The sequence below is a fragment of the Oryctolagus cuniculus genome, chromosome 10, assembly GCF_964237555.1.
Source record: "Oryctolagus cuniculus chromosome 10, mOryCun1.1, whole genome shotgun sequence".
Classification (NCBI taxonomy): domain Eukaryota; kingdom Metazoa; phylum Chordata; class Mammalia; order Lagomorpha; family Leporidae; genus Oryctolagus; species Oryctolagus cuniculus.
Window position 1 is genome coordinate 44145662 of NC_091441.1, and position 20871 is coordinate 44166532.

The window sequence follows — 20871 nt, forward strand, 5'->3', positions numbered from 1 at the left end:
GGGCGATGAATTCTTGTTTGGGTGAGAGATGGATACAAGTTACTTTGAGTCTTGTGAATACTGCTTCTATCTTGTTTTAGTGGTGGGTCAACAAATGTTAAATAGCCACCTGTCAGGGCAAAAACAAAACAAAACAAAACAAAACAAAAAACAAACAAACAAAAAACAGAAACAAAACTTGATTTGTGGCATTTGTTGATTTCCATGATGTGAATCCACTCATCAGGGTTGATTCCAAGCTACCAACATCATCTCGAATAACTTGTAAAGTTCTTGAAAATTTAATGATCAAATCTTTGGCCAGAACTGTGAAGGATCTGAGATTTTACCCTACTGGCAAGCTAACAAGGTAGCCTGCTACTGATGAAAATAGCCTGAGGGAACCAGGCAGGGGAGATCTTGCCAGGATGATAAAATGCTGTAGCTGAATGTCAACTGAAATGTAATAGACCTTTTTTTCGTTGTCATTGCTGTTAATTTATACTCGTGCATTAGGATTGGTTTCTAGAATTAATAAATTTATGACTACTGTTTCTACTTAAGTACATTTCTGCTTTTGGACCTTTGCAGCTTGGTAAGCTCTGCATAGACAACTCTGCTAGAGTCTCCTAGCTTGTTATTGGCAACTCCTCAAAGAGGACACCGTAGAACACCATTTAGTATAGACACCTACCACCTTCTTACATCTCCTTAAATCTCATATGCTATCATGTTTATGATCACTGTCCAACATATTTTCCAAGTTCCGTTGTAAATACATATTCTATTCCATAGGTATTTGTGTATTTTTAATTCCCATAAACATCAGGATTGTCTAGCTATCATATTTCCTTTAAACAGTTTTAAATGATTATAGATTCACAGGAAATTTCAAAGAACTATACAGGTAGGTCTTATGTCCTCTTTACCCATCATGCCCCAATACTAGATTAGTGTTGTTCATAACCACTGCACAACAGTAGTCACAAAATTCATATTGGTACAAACCATACAGCTCATGAATATTTCACCACTAATGCATCCAGATGTATGTGTAGAACTCTACTAAATCTTGTCAGTACACAGGCTTTTGTAACCACCACTGCAATGAAGATGCTCAACTATACAATTGCCACTGCAGTCTCTGACATTACTTCTCTTCCATTCTTAGCCATGGACAATAGCCAATTTGTTCCCCATATCTATAGTTATTTTGTGTTATGAATGTAAATGGAATCATGCAGCATGCATCCCTTTGACATTGACTTTTTTTCACTTAGAAAAATTAATGAGCGTTTCCTCCAAGTGGCTGTATGTGTGATTTTCGACCTCACACCCCAAGAAACAACGTGTTCCTTTCAGTCTTTCAGTGTTTTTCTAGAGTATATTTCATGACTTAGAAGTACCACAATTTGTGAATGGGTGAATATTGAAGAGCGTTTAGGTAATGTGCAGGTTTTGGCTATTATGGGTATAGCTGCTAGGAATATTCATGCACAAATTTCTGGGTGAAAATCAGTTTCATTTTGGTAATTTTTCTTTTTTTAAAAGATTTATTTGAAAGGCAGAGTAACAAGGAGGAAGAGGCGGGGCGGGGGGTGTCTTCCATCTGCTTGTTCACTCCCTAAATGGCCCAATAGCTGGAGCTGTGCTGGCCTGACGCCAGGAGCCAGGAGCTTCCTCTAGGTCTGTCACATGGGTACAGGGGCCCAAGGACTTGGGCCATTTTCTACTGCTTTCCCAGGACATAGCAGAGAGCTGGATTGAAGTGGAGCAGCCAGGACTTGAACTGGTGACCATATGGGATGCCAGCACTGCAGGTGGCAGCTTTACCCCCTATGCTGGACCCTTTTTTCGTAACTTTTCTTTCTTTTTTTTTTTTTTTATCTTTTATTTAATGAATATAAATTTCCAAAGTACGACTCATGGGTTACAATGGCTTCCCCCCCCATACCGTCCCTCCCACCAACAACCCTCCCCTTTCCCACTCCCTCTCCCCTTCCATTCACATCAAGATTCATTTTCGATTATCTTAATATACAGAAGATCAGCTTAGTATACCTTAAATAAGTATTTCAACAGTTTGCTCCCACACAGAAACATAAAGTGAAAAATAATAGATGATTTTTTTTAAATGATGATGAAATCAGATCAAACCTATTGTCATGTTTAATCCCAGTGAGAGTCAAGTTGGGAATTGAAAATTTCTTTCTTTCTTTTTTTTTTTTTTTTTTTACAGAAGATCAGTTTAGTGTACATTAAGTAAAGATTTCAGTCGTTTGCACCCCCATAGAAACACAAAGTGAAATATACTGTTTGAGTACTCGTTATAGCATTAAGCCTCAGTGTACAGCACGTTAAGGACCGAGATCCTACATGAGGAGTAAGTGCACAGTGACTCCTGTTGTTGACTTTACCAATTGACACTCCTGTTTATGGCATCAGTAATCTCCCTATGCACCAGTTATGAGTTTCCAAGGCTATGGAAGCCCCTTGAGTTCTCCGACTCTTATCTTGTTTAGACACGGTCATAGTCAAAGTGGAGGTTCTCTCCTCCCTTCAGAGAAAGGCACCTCCCTCTTTGAAGACCTGTTCTTTCCACTGGGATCTCACTCACAGAGATCTTTTTGCCAGAGTGTCTTGGCTTTCCATGCCTGAAATACTCTCATGGGCTTTTCAGCCAGATCCGAGTGCCTTTAGGGCTGATTCTGAGGCCAGAGTGCTATTTAGGACATCCGCCATTCTATGAGTCTGCTGAGTATCTCACTTCCCATGTTGGATCACTCTCCCCTTTGTTTATTCTATCGGTTGGTGTTAGCAGATACTAGACTTGTTTATGTGCTCCCTTTGACTCTTAGTCCTTTCATTATGATCAATTGTGAACTGAAATTGATTGGGTCATTTTGGTAAGTCCATTTTTACTTTTACAAAGAACTACCAAGCTAGTTTCCAGAACAGTTACATCATTTTACATTCTACCAGGTATAAGTGACCCAGTTTCTCCATATTTTTTTGCCAGCATTTGATATTTGTGCACACTTTTTTTTATAATAAAAAGCTTTGAAAGTTTTTCATTTTCAGAGAGAGAGTGAGCACCTCCATCTGCTGGTTCACTCCTCAAATGCCTGCAACAGCTAGAGTTGGGTTAGGCTGAAACCAAGACTCAGCTGAGGTTTCCCATGTGGGTGGCAGGGAAATTAAATACTTGAATTTTCCTGTTGCTTCCCATGGTGCACATTAGCAGGAAGCTGGAATTAGAAGTGGAGCTGCATCTCAAACCAGACACACCAACATGGGATGCAATTGTCTCAAGTGGAATCTAAACTGCTGTCCTACTGTCTAAACACCTGCTCTTCATCCATTTTTTTTTTCTTTTTTGTTTTTGGGCTATTCTGCCAGGTGTATAGATGTCTCATTTTGGCTTTAATTTGCACCTTGCACATGTCTTATTGCTGGGTATGGATGGGGGTTCCACACCCTGCCAAGGCCTTTACTGACAGGGAGCAGCAGGAGTGCCTGGTTATTGCTCCCTGTCTGACCTTCACTGACATTGTGCAACTGGTGCACTCTCGTTACTGCTGGGTCGTGGTATAAGTTGTGACTCACTATTAAGCCTGCTTCGACCTTCCACAGTGGGAAATAGAAAGGGTACCCCATTACTGAAGCACATGGAAGACCAGGATTCCCACCTTGTCTCCAGCTGACACTGTCATTGGATGGGGTGATGGTGCTTGAACCCAAATCAGTGGAGATTAAAGAACTGGATCCCTACCTGGCCGCCGCCTCCCTCCAGCAGGGGTTTGGGGAATGCCTCGTTACAGTCTAGCAAGTGTGTCTGTAGCCTAGGCCTCTCATTCAGCCTGTGTGGGACCACAGAATTTTCCGTTGTGTTGGGAGTAAAGATGTTACTGTCTAAATGCGTTTGCTCTTACTAAGCTGCCCCCTCCCTGACACACTGGCTCAAGCAAGGACACTGTAACGGGAGCTTTATTTGATCTGCAGCCGTTGGCATTGCTGTTTTCTTCAGCCTCTGGTTTGGGACATTTAAAGGAAAAAGAAAATCTCAGAAACTCATCACCTCATCACTCCTCTGCCCCAAAGGCTCCTGCACTGTCAGCTTCTTCTCTCTACCTTTCAGTCGTCTTGTGTTTGTTTTATACATAATGGCTAGGGTGGTTTGTTGTTCTTGGAAAAACACGGGAAAACACATATATTCCATCTTCCTGAAAGTGGAGGGGAAGAGCCTTGAATTTTATGTTTGAGTATGAATTTTCCACCCCGTCAGAACTGCAGGCTTCATTCGGTATGGTTTTCTTCTCAATTTGATTTACCAGTTCTTTCCTCAGTTTTGTCAAATCTACTTTTACATAGAACCTGGGAGTTGAGAATTACAGTTACAGAATTTTTAGCTCATGGATTCCTCACTGGCTTCAAGTTGACAATACTAATTTTCACAGATTTTAGTCCTTAAAAATTAAAACGTTATAAACATGTATTTGATAGTTTATTAATCTGGTAATTGCATTATCTGAAGTATCTTTGGATCAGTTTCTATAGCTTTAATTTTTGTTGATTTTTGTTATCTAGTCACTTCGAAAAATATTTGAGAGACAGGGAGGGAGCAAGCAAATGTGCACATGCTACTTTGACAGCCTTCTTGTTTGCTGGTTCATACTTCAAATGTCTACGATGCCCAGGCCAGGTCAACACTGGAAGCCAGGAACTTAATCCTGGTCTCTCACATGAGTGGCAGGAACCCAATTACTTGAACCATCCCTTGTACCTACCAGGTCTGCGTTAGCAGGATGCTAGAGTTAGAAGCAGTGAACTCAGGCATGGAATATGGAATGTGTTTATCTTAACTACTAGGCTAAACACCTACCCTGAAAATTGTATGTTTTTATTATAAGCTTAAGTTAAAAAATTAAAATGGTGATATAAAGTTTAATTATGATTTTTCTATATTTTCCTTTCCTTTAATAATTCATTCTTTATGAGCCAGATTGATTTATTTGAAAAAAACACTGAACTTAGATTCATGGTTTTCTTTCATAGCAGTTTTCCAAAAGTCTTTTTACCCTGAATAAATTTAACAATTTCATTCAAAATGTCCAGGTTATAAAATTAAAAAATTGAGCTAGATGATTTTCATCTCTAAACTATGATGATTTTGTTCTACAAATTAAATGAGGCAAGTTTCATATCTGTGGTTATAGACTTATCCTTTTGTTCAACAGTTTAAATTTCTAATAGATACTAATTTACAGGAAATATGGAGGAGAAGAACTCATTGAAAACAGTATAGGGAGATTATCAACAATGTAGAAAATGCTGTAGGACAGAATATTTGATTTTATTTCTACAGAGATAAAATTACAGAAAGAACAATGTATGTATAATTCATAGATTAAAGATAATTAAAACACTTGAGTTAAATGCTATTTGTGGACTTTATATTTCAATGCTAATAAATTTTTAAGAGAAAAATACATGAAAATGGAAGAAATGTGAATAGAATATATATTTAATGATAATTAGACATACTTACTGTCAGATTATTGGTCTACTGACCATGTTTAAAACATTTTTTGATATATTTGCAAATATAATAGTGCATTATCTGAAATTTGTTTAACCATGATCAAGGGTAGGTTAGCACTGTGGACAGGAGTATGGGAGGTAGATTGGTGACAAGTTGATAAATTGTTGAAATTGATTGATGGACACATAGTAGCCCATTACATTTTTCTCTCTACCTTTGTATGCATTTGAGTTTCTCCATAATGTTTAAATAAAGGACTTGAAGGAAAGTAAAGTAGAGATGCTAATCACGTAAAACTTTTATCATATGAAATGAAAATATTGTAGGTTCCAGAATTCTGATAGGACTTTGAATCCATGGCTACAGTGACCAGTGCTGGATTATTTAGTGGTCAGGCCAGACATCTTTTCAGGTCTCCCATAAAGTAGAATATCAAATATTCTGCCTTCAGGAAGATTTTTTATTTGATGTCCCTGAATGACAGCATAGTAGTCCTAATAGGAAAAAGAGTACATTATTGGGTTTCCTGCATTTTAAACATAATTTAGTTTTAATATATTTTTTCTGACACTATCAGTTCTTAGATTGACAAATGTAGAGAAGTTAAATAAAAAAAATGATTCATGATATTTAAATAGTTTTCTTTGTAACTAGGTCTCAAAGTACCATCAATAACCATGCCTGAAAATAAGAAAATTTCCCCTTCTCCGGCTGGAGATGATCAAGCCAAGACAGGTAAGTTAATCCTAAATTGGCTTCTTTGAAAATGGAGTATTGGGATATAGAATTCAGATCATTGAGAGAATAAGGCAGCTACAAATATATTCATCTTTTTTGGCATCAGGGATAAAAAAAAAAAGCTAAAGCCTACCTGTATCAAGAAAGTAGGTAAGTGAAAAAGGCAAATCAGTTTAAGGAAAACACACTCTCAGAGTTATAATCAATTACAGTTTATGATTACTACTGAACTACAGCACAGCAGTAAAATAGGTAAGTATTCTAACAGTGATGTGCTGGAATCACCTCTTACTGAGTTGTGTGCAACTTGTCTCAAATCCACTCTCTGGGTAGCTTGAACTTGGCCAGGCTGGTAATATTTCCTACCTCTGTCAGCTGGTTATTAGACTTTTGTCAGTACACCACTGAAGATAAACACAAAAAATAAAAAATGAAAACAGTGATGTAATTCTATTTCAAAAATTGCATTAGGTCTTATTGCGTGGCTTTGCTCTGTTGCTTTACATCCTGAGCTCTGGTATCTTTTATTCTGCAGTATCGTATCATATCTTGCCATAATATAAAGCAAGAGATCAGAAAATCACAACTCCTGGCTCAAATCATGACAGTACCTTTTACATACAGCCTCAGAGCCAAGAATGGCTATCCTATTTGTGAAGAATCGTAAAATGAAAGTAAAACAAAACATAAAAGAATATACAACAGAGACTGCATGTAGCCCCAAACCTTAAAATTATTAATTTCTTGCCTTTTATGAAAAATGTTTGCTAACCCTGCTATAGAAAGTATCTGAGTAACTTGGAACAATAGTTTTTTTTTTTTTTTTAATCAGTTATCTGTTGCTTCACTGATTCTATGTTAACAACCACAAAAATGCAGGTGCATCCAGCACCACAAACATTCATGGTAGCTCACTCGTATGTGAGATTCTTAGGAAATTTTGCTCCCTATGGATCATTCATACATCTTTAAAGCCACAAGTTTTCTAAGCACCGTTTAGTGATTCTTCTCATTTTGGTGGAAGATCTGTCACATGTGTAGGGCTTTGGCCTAGAAAATTAGGTTGACCTGGTTTACTATGCTGTCTTTCCTACTCCAGCAGAATGTTAGGGACCTGATCTTTAGCATTGGCAGGGGTTCAAGATATGGGGCAAAGGCACAGGATATTCAATGCTCAGGACTTGCAAGTTATCATTTCTTCTACGTTTTATTGACCAAAGCAAGTTGCAGATAACTCAGTCTAGGTGCGGGAGATTAGACTCCACTTCTTTGTGTAAAGTCACATTGCAAAAGAATTGAATACTTGGAGGAGAAGATTGTTGAGATTAATACTGTAATCAAATCATTACAGTCTTCTCTGAGATGATAAACGCAGTCGTTTCATAATTCCAAATATGGATGATGTCATAGTACAGTGGATTTTTTTGTAGAATTATAATCTTGGATAGAAGTTTGCACTGAGATCATCACACCTATTTTCTGAATATTAGAATCATTTTGGATTTCACTCTTTATTGCCTCTAAAGTTTTAGTTTTAAAAAATTCATTTTCGTAGAGTTTGTATAGTGAATTTTAAGCAAAATTTTTTTTCATTGTGGAAACTTTGAAACTTCAGATTAGCAAAAATATCTAATTTAAAATGATTTTTCTCAAGGACACAATTTGGAACAAATTAGAGTAATGAAGTCATATATAAAAATGCATCATGTTTCAATACCTGAAAATAACAGGTTTGGATTGCTTAAATGGTTAATTAGACTAATTAATAGTTTGTTCCAAGACTTTGGAGAACTGAGCTGGTGATTTCCCTTTGATTGACTTGACAAGGTCTATTTATTTTGTATTGGTTCAGAAGTGACCAATCTATCTTGGTTTTCAAGCAAAAGCTAGAAAATTCATCATGTTAACCATGACTTGGGCTACCCACCTTCATTTTATGCATTGAAGAAATATACAAAGTCAACGAAAACTGCAACTCACATGATTGAGAGGGAAAGTATTCTGTGACACAGATTATTTCTGTACATGCATAAAAATGAAAATATATCTGGTTGTTTGGAAAATAATAGGATTAATAAATTGCTTTTAAAATGTGCTCGGCTGGCAAGTATGGGATTTCTGTATTCAGATGACATTAAAAATAATTTGGAATTCTGACATCAATAGCGATTATCAGTTAAGATTAACTTCCATCTCTTTGATATCATGCCATCATGCCTTCATTAAACTCTATATTCTACCGAGCACCACCAAGAACACTTGGCTCATTAAGCCAAGCATTGAAATGATCACAATAATTTGTCAGACTTCAATGTATAATATAATATCTTGGCAAATTTTAAAATTATAAGTCTAAAGCAATCTTTGTGGGATGATGTAGTTTATCTAATGTTGTATCCATGTTTGAGAATGTTTGTGCTCAATTAGGATCATCAGGAGAATACAGTATGAGGTCCTACATACTAATATCTGTCACACGGTATTCAACATAATACTTTTCTTAATAAGTTCCTTGTTTATTGCCAAAATAAATCCTTTGCTGATGTTCTGCCAATCATCATGAAACTACCGTGGTGATACCAGAATTCTCATTAAAATGTAAGAAAGAAACTGGACAATTATTTTGTCCCCTTGGATGTGAGTGTAAAACAAATTATTAAACTTTTTTTATGTTCTATACAGTTATAGCTGTAAGTATTAAACATCCTAACCAACAATATTTTTAGGTAACTCATGTTTACAAATGGTTAGGTCTATTTAATATAACAAATAATAGTACATTTTTACAAATGTAATGTTTATGTTCAGTAAATACAAAACTGTAATTCATGTCAGTATTACATTTATTTGTATGAAAATACTGACATTGCTTCAATTTTTCTATTTACTAAGGTTTCTCAGAATGTATCTTTTCCATATGTTCTATATGTATCAAATATATTACATATAGTTTTTATAAAACAGTATTTTCATATTTAAAATAGAAATTGTTTCACATATATAGAAATACCTGAAATATAAGTCAAGTATAGAGTGCATTGATAAAATTAAATATTTGCACTAATAATCCACCTTAAGGGGTATAATCCTATTGTCACTCATCCCTTACAAATCAGTTTTATACATTATAAATAGAATGTTAATATGATACATAGATATAGTATTATATATTTAATCTCATCGCAATCTTTAACTTCCTGTTAACTCGCTAGTACTTTTTAGATTGTTTGAATATAACGAGTTTTCATTTTTATTTTTGTGTCAATATAATTTTGCAACTTTCTTTCATCCATTCTAGATTGTTTAGTGCTCTGTTGAATGGAGGTATTGAAAATGCACATCTTTCTTATTTCTTATTTTTAACATTTTTTGAGAGGAAAGGAAAGAGAGAAAGGGAGATAAATATATTGCTGGATTAGGTTTGATAACCATTTGTTTATGATTTTTACATCTATACTATTGAGTAACATTAGCCTCTAAGTTTCCTTGTGTATTTGTCTGATTTTGGCAGGGTTTTATAACATCACAACAAAATTGGAGAGTGTTTCTTCATTTTTCATTCTCTGAACAAAGTAGAGTAATGCTTTAATTATTTTTCTTATCCTCTCAATTTTGAGGGATATAATAAATTATTGATATAATTTATGAGCTTTAGAAATACTGAGGTTATTTATTCTTAATTCAATATTGATATGTCGTAATTTTTCTTTTTTATTCATTTAAATTTTAAGTATATTGGTATAATATTTTAAGATATATTTTGTATCTTTGTATGTACAGAATTTATAATAGATACTTGTTTCTCCTGTTTGTTCACTCTTTGGATAATCTTCCACAGTTGTTCATTGCCATAAAGGTTTCAGAGTGATAATTTCTTAACCTTTTGATTATTTCTAGATTTTTGTTGTTGCTTTGCTTTCTCTTTTATTAATTTCAAATATTCTTACTTACCTTCTCTTTCTTCTGCTTTTTTGGGGGTTTCTTTTCCATATGATCTTAATTTGGATGATTAGATTACTAAATTTTAGCCTTTTTTTCTCTCCTAATGAATTACTTAAACATATAAGATAATAAAAAGGATTGAATTGTCAAAGTGTACTCATATGAATTGGATATATGACTCAACATGTAGATTCACTAATAGTTTTAAGGATACAGGTAATTTTCAAGCACAAGTGATACAGGGATACCTTGACCCATCGATATAGCTCTCCAACTCCTGTATTACCTCATTCCATGTGCTTTGTCTGGTCCAGATTAATTTATAATATCTCTAAGCATGACACACGCCATGCAGCTTACTCAGAATTCTGCCTTCTAGTTATGGAACGTCTTGAGGTTTTATTAAGATAGTTTTATAGTTAACATACCATTCTTCAGGGAGGCATATCCCATGGACAAATGGATGCCATAGCTCTTTATGATTACACTTCTAACAGCCAGAAACATTCTGCTAAAAACTTTCCACAAATTGAAACTCTCGAGTGTGGGGAGCAACTCGGACTAGACTAAGTTACTGGAATTAAGACTTATTCTATGCATCTGCTCTCCCACAATATGGCGCTGAGAAGGGAGTAACAGCTTCTACACAGCTGCCTCCAGTTCAACCAATAAACAGCAGGACCTGCTCCTGATTGGAGGAGAGCAGCGTACTCGGCATGTGGGTAGCAGAGTTGGGATTGGTGGAAAAGGACTATAAAGGAGGAGAGAGACAACATGCACGAGGAACATCTAAGAGGAACATCTATCTGAAGGAACACCTGTGCAGCCCCCGAGAGAGCCGGCCGGCGGTGTGCCACTCCCCCGCGGAAGTGGGGAAAAGTGGCAGGGGGAACCGCCCTTCCACGGAGGTGGAATGTAGGTAGCCAACCCGGGAAGAACCAGCAGCAAACCCAGGGAGGGCTGAGCAGACGAAAGAACAGCGCAGGGTCCTGTGTCGTTCCTCCACGAAGACGGGGAGCGACATAATGGTGCCGTGACTCGGATATGAAGCCTAGGCAGCGTTTAGTGTCGTTCTTCCATGAAGAGGGGGAGCGACATAATGGTGCCGTGACTCGGATAGGAAACCTAGGAGGGAAGAAACGGGAAGAAGTGGGAAAATACCGGAGAGAGAGACTAGCAAAGAGCCTAGGGGAAAGCCGGACGGAAAAGGTGCCGGAAGAAGCTATTGAAAGCCTAGGCATAGACTCGGATACGGACTACGGGGGGAAGCTGGGAGAAATCTCTAAGGTAGAAAGCGAAAGTGAAAGCTAGAACAAACAGATTTGGATACGGACTGTGGGGCGAAGCCAGGAGAAATGAGGGAGGAATATTGTTGGAAGAAAAAGTTAGGAAACATACCGGGTAGAGAAAAATGTTAGGGAAATTGAAGCCGCGGGGGCAGGCTGAGGCGGAGACGTAAGCCAGCTTGGAATTCTTTAAGTCAGCCCGGGGGGCAAAAGGCGAAAATTTGGAACCAGAGGCAGAGACGTGGGCCGCCAGGTTGGAATCCGTCAGATTAGCCCGGGGAGCAAAGGACGGGAAGCCAGACCAAAAGGCGCAGACGCGTGAGCTAGGTTGAATTCGCCAGGTTAGCCCGGGGAACTTAGATTGAATACCAGTGGCGGAAACGTGAGCTGGGGCTGTGTGACTCGCGGAAGCTGCTGCGTGCAGAGAGAGCACGGGGCGTGAATAGATAGGGAACGTGGGGCTAGTGCGAGGCCGTGGTACGGGCGCGAAGGGGTGCGGAGACCGCGGAGTGCGCGCGCGAAGCCGGGAAGCCGTGCAGATGAGAGAAGCGCGGGCTGACGTGGCTCAGAGCCGGGAAGCTGCAGAGAAGCAGCCTCGGGGCGGGCGCCGGGAAGCCACAGGGATAAGAGAAACAGAAATTTAGAAGTAGAAATAGGAATGCTGGCAGATAGAAGTAAAATGGGAGAGATAGGAATGCCCGGAGATAGAGAAATAGAGAAAAATAAGGCCTCCCCTCAACATGGCAATGAGAGAGCTTGGATTCCGTCTGCCTGATTAGGGAGGTGGTGAGCACCTGTGGGCGGCTAGCAGCTTATGCGCCGCAGGTCACTGAAGACAGGCACGAATTAACATCAATAAGTCTCCCCACAATACCGCAATGAGAAGGCTTGGATTCGGTCTGCCTGATTAGTAAGGCGATAAGCACCAGTAGGCAGCTCGACCAGCGTATGAGCTGCAGGTCACCGAAGATAGGCACGAATCAACACTAATAAGTCTCCCCACAATACGGCAATGAGAGGGCTTGGATTCGGTTTGCCTGATAGGGCTTGTAAGCACCTGCAGGCAGTTCTAGCAGAGCAGAGCATGTGCTGCAGGGCACCGAACACAGGCACGCATCAGCGCCTAAAAACCTCCTCACAACATGGCGAAGAGAGGACCCGGACTCGGTTTGCCTGATTGGTAGGGCTTGTAAGAACCTGTGGGCAACTCTAGCAAGCAGAGCAGAGTGTGTGCCGCGGGGCACCGAAGACAGGCGCGTATCAACGCCAAAAATAAAAAGAAAGGGGGATCTGTGGGGAGCAACTCGGACTAGACTAAGTTACTGGAATTAAGACTTATTCTATGCATCTGCTCTCCCACAATATGGTGCTGAGAAGGGAGTAACAGCTTCTACACAGCTGCCTCCAGTTCAACCAATAAACAGCAGGACCTGCTCCTGATTGGAGGAGAGCAGCGTACTCGGCGTGTGGGTAGCAGAGTTGGGATTGGTGGAAAAGGACTATAAAGGAGGAGAGAGACAACATGCACGAGGAACATCTAAGAGGAACATCTATCTGAAGGAACACCTGTGCAGCCCCCGAGAGAGCCGGCCGGCGGTGTGCCACTCCCCCGCGGAAGTGGGGAAAAGTGGCAGGGGGAACCGCCCTTCCACGGAGGTGGAATGTAGGTAGCCAACCCGGGAAGAACCAGCAGCAAACCCGGGGAGGGCCGAGCAGACGAAAGAACAGCGCAGGGTCCTGTGTCGTTCCTCCACGAAGATGGGGAGCGACACTCGAGTTAATAAAGGACATTTCCTATATTTTCCGTGTTGTCTGTTGTTAACATGAAGAACATTTGACCTCATCACCTCCTTTCTTTGGAGGCTTCTCCTTCACTGCCATTGGGAGTATGAATTATAGGCCTGCTATAAACGTTATATTTTATTGGATTTTGATTTAGTATTTGACCTTTGTATTATCTAGGCCCATGAAATACTCGGGGTTTTATATCTATAAGTTTTTATCTAATAGATTATGTGATAGAGGTTCACTATACATCCTTACTCATTATTGTCTGAAAAAAAATTTACTTATTTTACTTGATAGGGAGGGAGAGAGGGAGAAGTGGGGGTAAGGGATCTTCATCCACTGATTCATTTATTAGATGCCTGCAACAGCAGGAGCTGGGCCAGGCCAAAGTTGGGAATCATTCCAGGTTTCCCACATGTGTTGCAGGGACTTAAGTATTTGAGCAGCCATCTGCTGCCCCTCAGGGTGCACATTAGCAGGAAGCTAGATAAGAAGTGCAGTAGCTAGAGCTTGAATCAGGTACCCCACAGAGGATGAGAGTGTCCCAATTGCTGACTTACCCACTGTACTGCCCTCCCGCACTCATATCCTACTGATTTTTGTCTTTCGATCTTTATTACATTGAAATTGGTAGGGTTCTTTGTTTTTTTCTTTCATCTCAAAGTTGGTCCTGTGTTACTGTATGCATAAATGGTAATGATTAATAATTTTGTCTTATATAATCGTATTAGTATTACAGATGTGTATACTTGTTTCTTTTAAAACCATATGATAGGAATTTTGTTTTGCCAGATTTCAAGATAATGCAATTGGTGTGTTTTGTATTCATTTTCCTACTATATATCTGCCCATTACTTAATTTTAGACTTTCTTGATCACTTACATGTTGTATAGATTGTATATAATGTTAGATTTGACCCTTTTGGTCAGACTAAAAATCTACTATAGGGGATTTTATCCCATTTGCTATTCTAAATAAGGCTAATGAGATATCCTTTCCATTATTTTTAATGTTCTATGTTTAAACACATTTATACATTTTATCTGTGTATTATTTTCTGTCCTTTTTAATAACTTTGAAGCTTGCAATAATTACATGCTAGAATCTTCTCTTTTTTAGATAGTATATTTGGTCCATAATATGAGAAATACCAAAATGAGCTAAAAAGCTTTTCCTGCACTTGCATTCTATTTTCCTAATCTCTAATGTAAAACAATATCATTTAACCCCAGATTAAATTTATAAGCTAATTTTATTATACTATAAGATAACTTTATTATATCATATATCATATATTATATCATGTATTCTCATTCCCTGCCCAATAACATGGTTTTTTATACGAAGTATGCATTTTCATTTTACTTGAAAGGCAGAGAGAGAGATTAGAGAGCTAGCTTCCATATGCTGGTTCACTCCCCAAATGCCTGTGGCAACCAGAACTAAACCAGGCTGAAGCGCACAGATCAATAGCTGAATTCAGGTCTCCTGTGTTGGTGCCAGGAAACCAAATAGTTAAGTCATCATCTGTTGCCTCTCAGAATACAAATTAATAGGAAGCTGAAATGGGAAGAGGAATTGGAATCAAGAGCTGGACCTCTAGCCCAGTCACTCTGAAATGGGATGCTAGCATCCCAAATTACATCTTAACAGCTGTGCTAACACCCTTTCCAAAATCACGTTTTTAATAGTAGCAATGTATGTACATTGTCAGAGCGAAAGCTCTTGCACCTACTGGTCTGTTACCATTTTCCCATGCTCTAATGTTAGTTAAAAGACTATTATATTCAAGATCCTGTAAGTCCTTATGCCAAATTTCTCTCATCATCTTTATTGTGCAATAGCCATTGTCTAGTGGATTCAACATGGAAGCATCATAGGAAATATGTTCTCTCAGTGCTTGAATGTTCCTAACACTTTTTTTTTGGCCTATACTTAAAAAGCAGTTTTATTTGATAAATTCCTTGGCTCACATTTTCTATTTTCTTTGTCTTTTGGGCTGTATCTTAAATGTGTTACTCATTATCATTTGGTGTGAAATGTTGCCGGTTTTATTTTAATCAGTTTATAATTGATTTATTCTTGTTTCCTGGGTTTCCAAAGAATTATTTGCTTTTCTATGAAGTCAAAACTTTTACTAGAATATAAAACACTTTAAAAACACTAGAAAAAAGGACACATATGAAGTAAAGCACTACTGTTTTCATTTTGATAGATGTATCTATAAAAATGTATTTGAATTTTTTTTTTTGCTTTCAAACTTTTATTTAATGAATATAAATTTCCAAGGTACAGCTTATGGATTACAATGGCTTCCCCCCCATAACGTCCTTCCCACTCACAACCCTCCCCTTTCCCACTCCCTCTCCCCTTCCATTCATATCAAGATTCATTTTCGTTTCTCTTTATATACAGAAGATCAGTTTAGCATACATTAAGTAAAGATTTCAACAGTTTGTTCCCACACAGAAACATAAAGTGAAAAATACTGTTTGAGTACTAGTTTTAGCATTAAATCTCAATGTACAGCACACTAAGGACAAAGATCCTACATGAGGAGTAAATGCACAGTGACTCCTGTTGTTGACTTAACAAATTGATACTCTTGTTTATGGCCTCAGTAATCACCCTAGGCTCTTGTGATGAGCTGCCAAGGCTATGGAAGCCCCCTAAGTTCACTGACTCTGATCATATTTAGACAAGGCAATGGTCAAAGTGGAGCTCTCTCCTCCCTTCAGAGAAAGGTACCTCCTTCTTTGATGACCCGTTCTTTCCACTGGGATCTCACTCGCGGAGATCTTCCATTTAGGTTTTTTTTTTTTTCCCCCCAGAGTGTCTTGGCTTTCCATGCCTGAAATACTCTCATGGGCTTTTCAGCCAGATCCACATGCCTTAAGGGCTGATTCTGAGGCCAGAGTGTTGTTTAGGATATCTGCCATTCTATGGGTCTGCTGTGTGTCTCACTTCCCATGTTGGATCATTCTCTCCCTTTTTTATTCTATCAGCTAATATTTGCAGACACTACTCTTGTTTCTGTGATCCCTTTGGTTCTTAGTCCTATCATTATGATCAATTGTGAACAGAAATTGATCACTGGGAATAGTGAGATGGCATTGGTACATGCCACCTCGATGGGATTGAATTCGAATCCCCTGGTATGTTTCTAACTCTACCGTTTGAGGTAAGTCAGCTTGAGCATGTCCCGAATTGCACATCTCTTCCCTCTCTTATTCCCACTCTTACATTTAACGGAGATCACTTTTCAGTTAAGTTTCAGCACTTAAGAAGAAGAATTGTGTATTGATTACAGTATTCACCCAAAAGTATTAAGTAGAACAAACAAAAAAAATACTCAGAGGGATAACATATCAAGTTGCTCATCAACAGTCAGGGTGAGGGCTAATAAAGTCACCGTTTCTCATAGTGTTCATTTCACTTTAACAGGTTTCCTTTTTGGTGCTCAGTTAGTTGTCACCTATCAAGGAAAACAAGTGGTATTTGTCCCTTTGGGATTGGCTTATTACACTCAGCATAATGTTTTCCAAATTCCTAACAGGGAATGTATTAGAATTTTTATATTTAAATTGTATTATAAACTTCTATCCATTTTTTGCCACTCTGGTAATTGCATTTTTAAATGATAACAACCTTGCTTATCAAAATTTAAATAGCCATTTCCCCTAAAATCCTTATATTTAAGGAATACAAGCTTCATACATTTCATAATTACAACTTTAATAACATGGTGATTCTTCCTGCTGTACCTCCCCTCCCACCCCACATCCTCCTCACTCTGCTATTCCCATTCTTATTTTTTACTAGCATCTATTAACAACTAACTTTATACACATATGATTAACTCTATGCTAAGTAAAAGGTTCAACAAATAGAGTGAAAAAAAAATACTGTTCCTCTGCAGTTAAGACCAAGGCTAGGGCTGTTCAAAGTCATTGCTTCTCAGAGTCAATTTCACTTCTATTGCCTTAGGTACTCAATTAGTTATCAGAGATCAGGGAGAATATATGGTATTTTTCATTTTGGGACTGGCTTATTTCACTAAGTGTGATGTTTTCCAGCTTCATGCATATTGTTGCAAAGGACCAGATTTCATTATTTTTGTTTAATGCTGTGTAGTATTCGATGGTGTACATCTCCCATAATTTCTTTATCCAGTCTTCAGTTGACGAGCATTTGGGTTGATTTCATATCTTAGCTGTTGTGAAATGAGCGGCAATAAACATGGAAGAACAGATAACTCTTTTGTTTACTGACTTAATTTCTTTGGGTAAATTTCCAGAAGTGGGATGGCTGGGTCATATGGTAGGTCTATATTCAGATTTTTGTGGTATCGCCATATTGTCTTCCATAGTGGCTTTACCAGTTTACATTCCCACAAACAGTAGATTAGAGTACCTTTTTCCCCACATCCTCACTAGCATTTGTTTTTTGTTGATTTCTGTGTGAAAACCATTCTAACTGGGGTGAGATGAAACCTCATTGTGGTTTTGATTTGCATTTCCCTGAGGGATAGTGATTCTGAACATGTTTAAAGTGTTTCTTGGCCATTTACATTTCCTGTTTTGAAAAATGTCTAAGTCCTTTGCCCATTTTTTAACTGTATTGTTTTTGTTGTTGTTATTAAGTTTCTTATCTCTTTTTATATTCTGGTTATTAATCCTTTATCAGTTGTCTAGTTTTCTAATAATTTCTCCCATTCTGTCAGTTGCCTCTTCACTTTGTATTTTTTTCAGTACAGAAGCTTCTCAATTTGATATAATCCCATTTGTCAATTTTGGCTTTGATTGTTTGTGCCTCTAGAGTCTTTTCCAATAACTCTTTGCTTATGCCAATATTTTTCAAGGTTTCCTAAATGTACTCTAATAATTTGATGGTATCAGGTCATATATTTAAGTCTTTAATCCATTTTGAGTGGAATTTTGTGTTAGGTGTAGGGTCAGGATCTTGCTTTATGTTTCTTCATGTGGAGGTCCAGCTTTCCCAGCACCATTTGTTGAAGAGATTGTACTTACTCCAGGGATTGATTTTATCTCCTTTGTCAAGTACAGTTGGTTATTGATGCATGGATTGATTTCTGGCATTTCTATTCTGTTGTGTTGGTCTATCCATCAGTTTTTATCAGTACCAAGCTGTTTTGATTAAAACTGCCCTGTGGTATATTTTGAAAGCTGGTATTGTGATGTATCTGGTGTCATTTTTGTTGTATAAGATTGCTTTAGCTATTCAGAGTCTCTTGTGCTTCCATATGAACTTACGCATCATTTTTTCTATATCTGAGAAGAATATCCTTGGTATTTTGATTGGTATCACATTGAATCTGTAAATTGCTTTCAGTTGTATGTACATTTTGATGATATAGATTCTTCTAATCCACAAACATGGACATTTTTTCATTTCTTTGAGACTTCTGTTTATTTCTTTAATGTTTTGTAATTCTCATTGTAGAGATTTTTGAGATCCTTGGTTAAATTTATTCCAAGGCATTTGACTTTTTTGTAGCTATTATGAATCAGATTGATCTTAGAAGTTCTTTCTCAGCCGTAGCATTTTCTGTGTATACAAAGGAGACTGATTTTTTTTGTGTTAATTTTATATCCTGCCACTTAACCAAACTCTCTTTTGAGTTCTAAAAGTCTCTTAGTGGAGTATTTTGCATCCCCTATATATAGAATCATATCATCTGCAAATAGGGATAATTTGATTTCCTCCTTCCCAGTTTGTTTACCTTTGATTTTTTTTTCTTTCCTAATGGCTCTAAAACTTCAGGATTATATTAAATAACAATGGTGAGAGTGGGCATTCTTGCATGGTTCCAGATCTCAGTGGGAATGCTTCCATCTTTTCACCATTCAATAGGATGCTGGCCATGTGTTTGTCATAAACTCTCATGTTTGTATTGAGGAATGTTCCTTCTGTACCCAATTTGCTTAGAGTTTTCATCATGAAAGGACGTTGTATTTTATCAAATGCTTTCTCTGCATCTATTGAGATAATCATATGGTTTTTATTCTTCAGTTTTTTAATGTAATGTATCACATTGATTGATTTGTGAATGTTGAAACATCCCTGCATACCAGGGATAAATCCCACTTGATCCTGGTGAATGATCTTTCTGATGTGCTGCTGGATTTGATTGGCTAGTATTTTGTTGAAGATTTTTGTGTCTATGTTCATCAAGGAAATAGGTCTGTAATTTTCTTTGTTGCATCTTTTTCAGGTTTAGGAATTAAGGTGATGCTGGCTGCATAGAAAGAATTTGAGGATTGTTTCCCTTTCGGTTGTTTTGAATAGCCTGTGAAGAATTGGTATTAATTTTTTAAATGTCTGGTAAATTTCAGTAGTGAAGCCATTCAGTCCTGAGCTTTTTATTTGTTGGAATGGTCTTTATTACTGTTTCTGTTTCCATCTTGTTTATTGGTCTGTTTAAGTTTTGTTTTCCTGCCTCAATTTAGGTAGGTTGTATATGCCTAGGGATCTACCCATTTCTTATAGGTTTCCTGTTTGTTGGCATACAGCTCTTCCTAATAATTTCTGATGATTCTTTTTATTTCTGTGGTGTCTGTTATTACATTTCCTTTTTCATGTCTAATTTTTTGATTTGATTCTTCTCCCTCCTTTTTTTTATGTTGGGCCAATGAAGTGTCAATTTTTCACAGATCCTTTGTGTGGTTCTTACGGCAGATGAATATTGTTCCCACTGAAGCTGGTGCCAGGCACCTCTCTCCTTTAATGAGAGTTGGTGAGTTTGAGTCTATACTAACAAAGCAGAACAAATGTCCCTTTTGATTAAAAAAGAGGAAATTTACCATGCCCAACCTGGGTGTCACCTTGGACACTCCCTTCATCCTGAATCACTGAACAGAGCTCCCTGGCCACAATTACCACATGCCCCTGGGTATTCACTGCAAATAAGATATTCCACTAAGCCACAGAGGTATAGTCTAAAGATAAAAGCCACTATAGGGAAAAAACAAAAAAGAAACTGACAAGTATCTCCACAAATGCCACATAGTAAATGCAGCAATTTAAGAAACAATAATAAGGAAGACAACATGACTCCCCCAAAAGAACTCAGTACTTCAGTACTAGAATGTGATGATGAAGAGGTTGAGAAAATGCCAGAAAAAAAGGATCGTAGGATTACTTGGAGGTATTCAGAAGCAAATCCACAAACTAATGAAATTTGTACATAATATGAAAGGAAATTATCTCATGAAATTGAGATGAACCTTATCTCACTGCTAAACCTCTCACAAGAGATGATATAGATAATCAGTCACACCTGAAACCTGCATTTATCACCTAAGTGTTTTATTGTACCCTTGTAATCAATAATTAAGAACCTTATAAGGAACTCTTTGTAACCTTAAAAGCCTTTCTGATATGTAAATCTTTTGTGCTCCTTCTTGTAAACAACTGGTCATGTTTGAATACTACTGGATTTGTTGAATAAACGAGTCTTGATCAGGAAAAAAAATATAAATTAACATGAAATCTTAGAAATGAAGCATTCAATAGAACAAATAAAAAATGTGGTGGAAAGCATTAATAATAGACTCAGTGAAGCAGAAGAAAGA

General features: G+C 37.6%; 1 protein-coding gene across 9 annotated transcripts in view; it reads left to right on the plus strand.

Moving 5' to 3' along the window:
- CCDC178 (coiled-coil domain containing 178) overlaps positions 1-20871 on the plus strand; it is a 604881-nt gene that overhangs the window by 20676 nt on the left and 563334 nt on the right. For all 9 annotated transcript variants that reach the window (XR_011379371.1, XR_011379370.1, XR_011379372.1 and 6 more), the window contains exon 2: positions 6176-6256. Coding sequence is in view for 6 of the 9 variants with exons in the window: in XM_051851309.2 (XP_051707269.2) it covers positions 6176-6256 (81 nt within the window). In the remaining 3 variants the exon portion in view is untranslated. The remainder of the gene's footprint in view (positions 1-6175; positions 6257-20871) is intronic.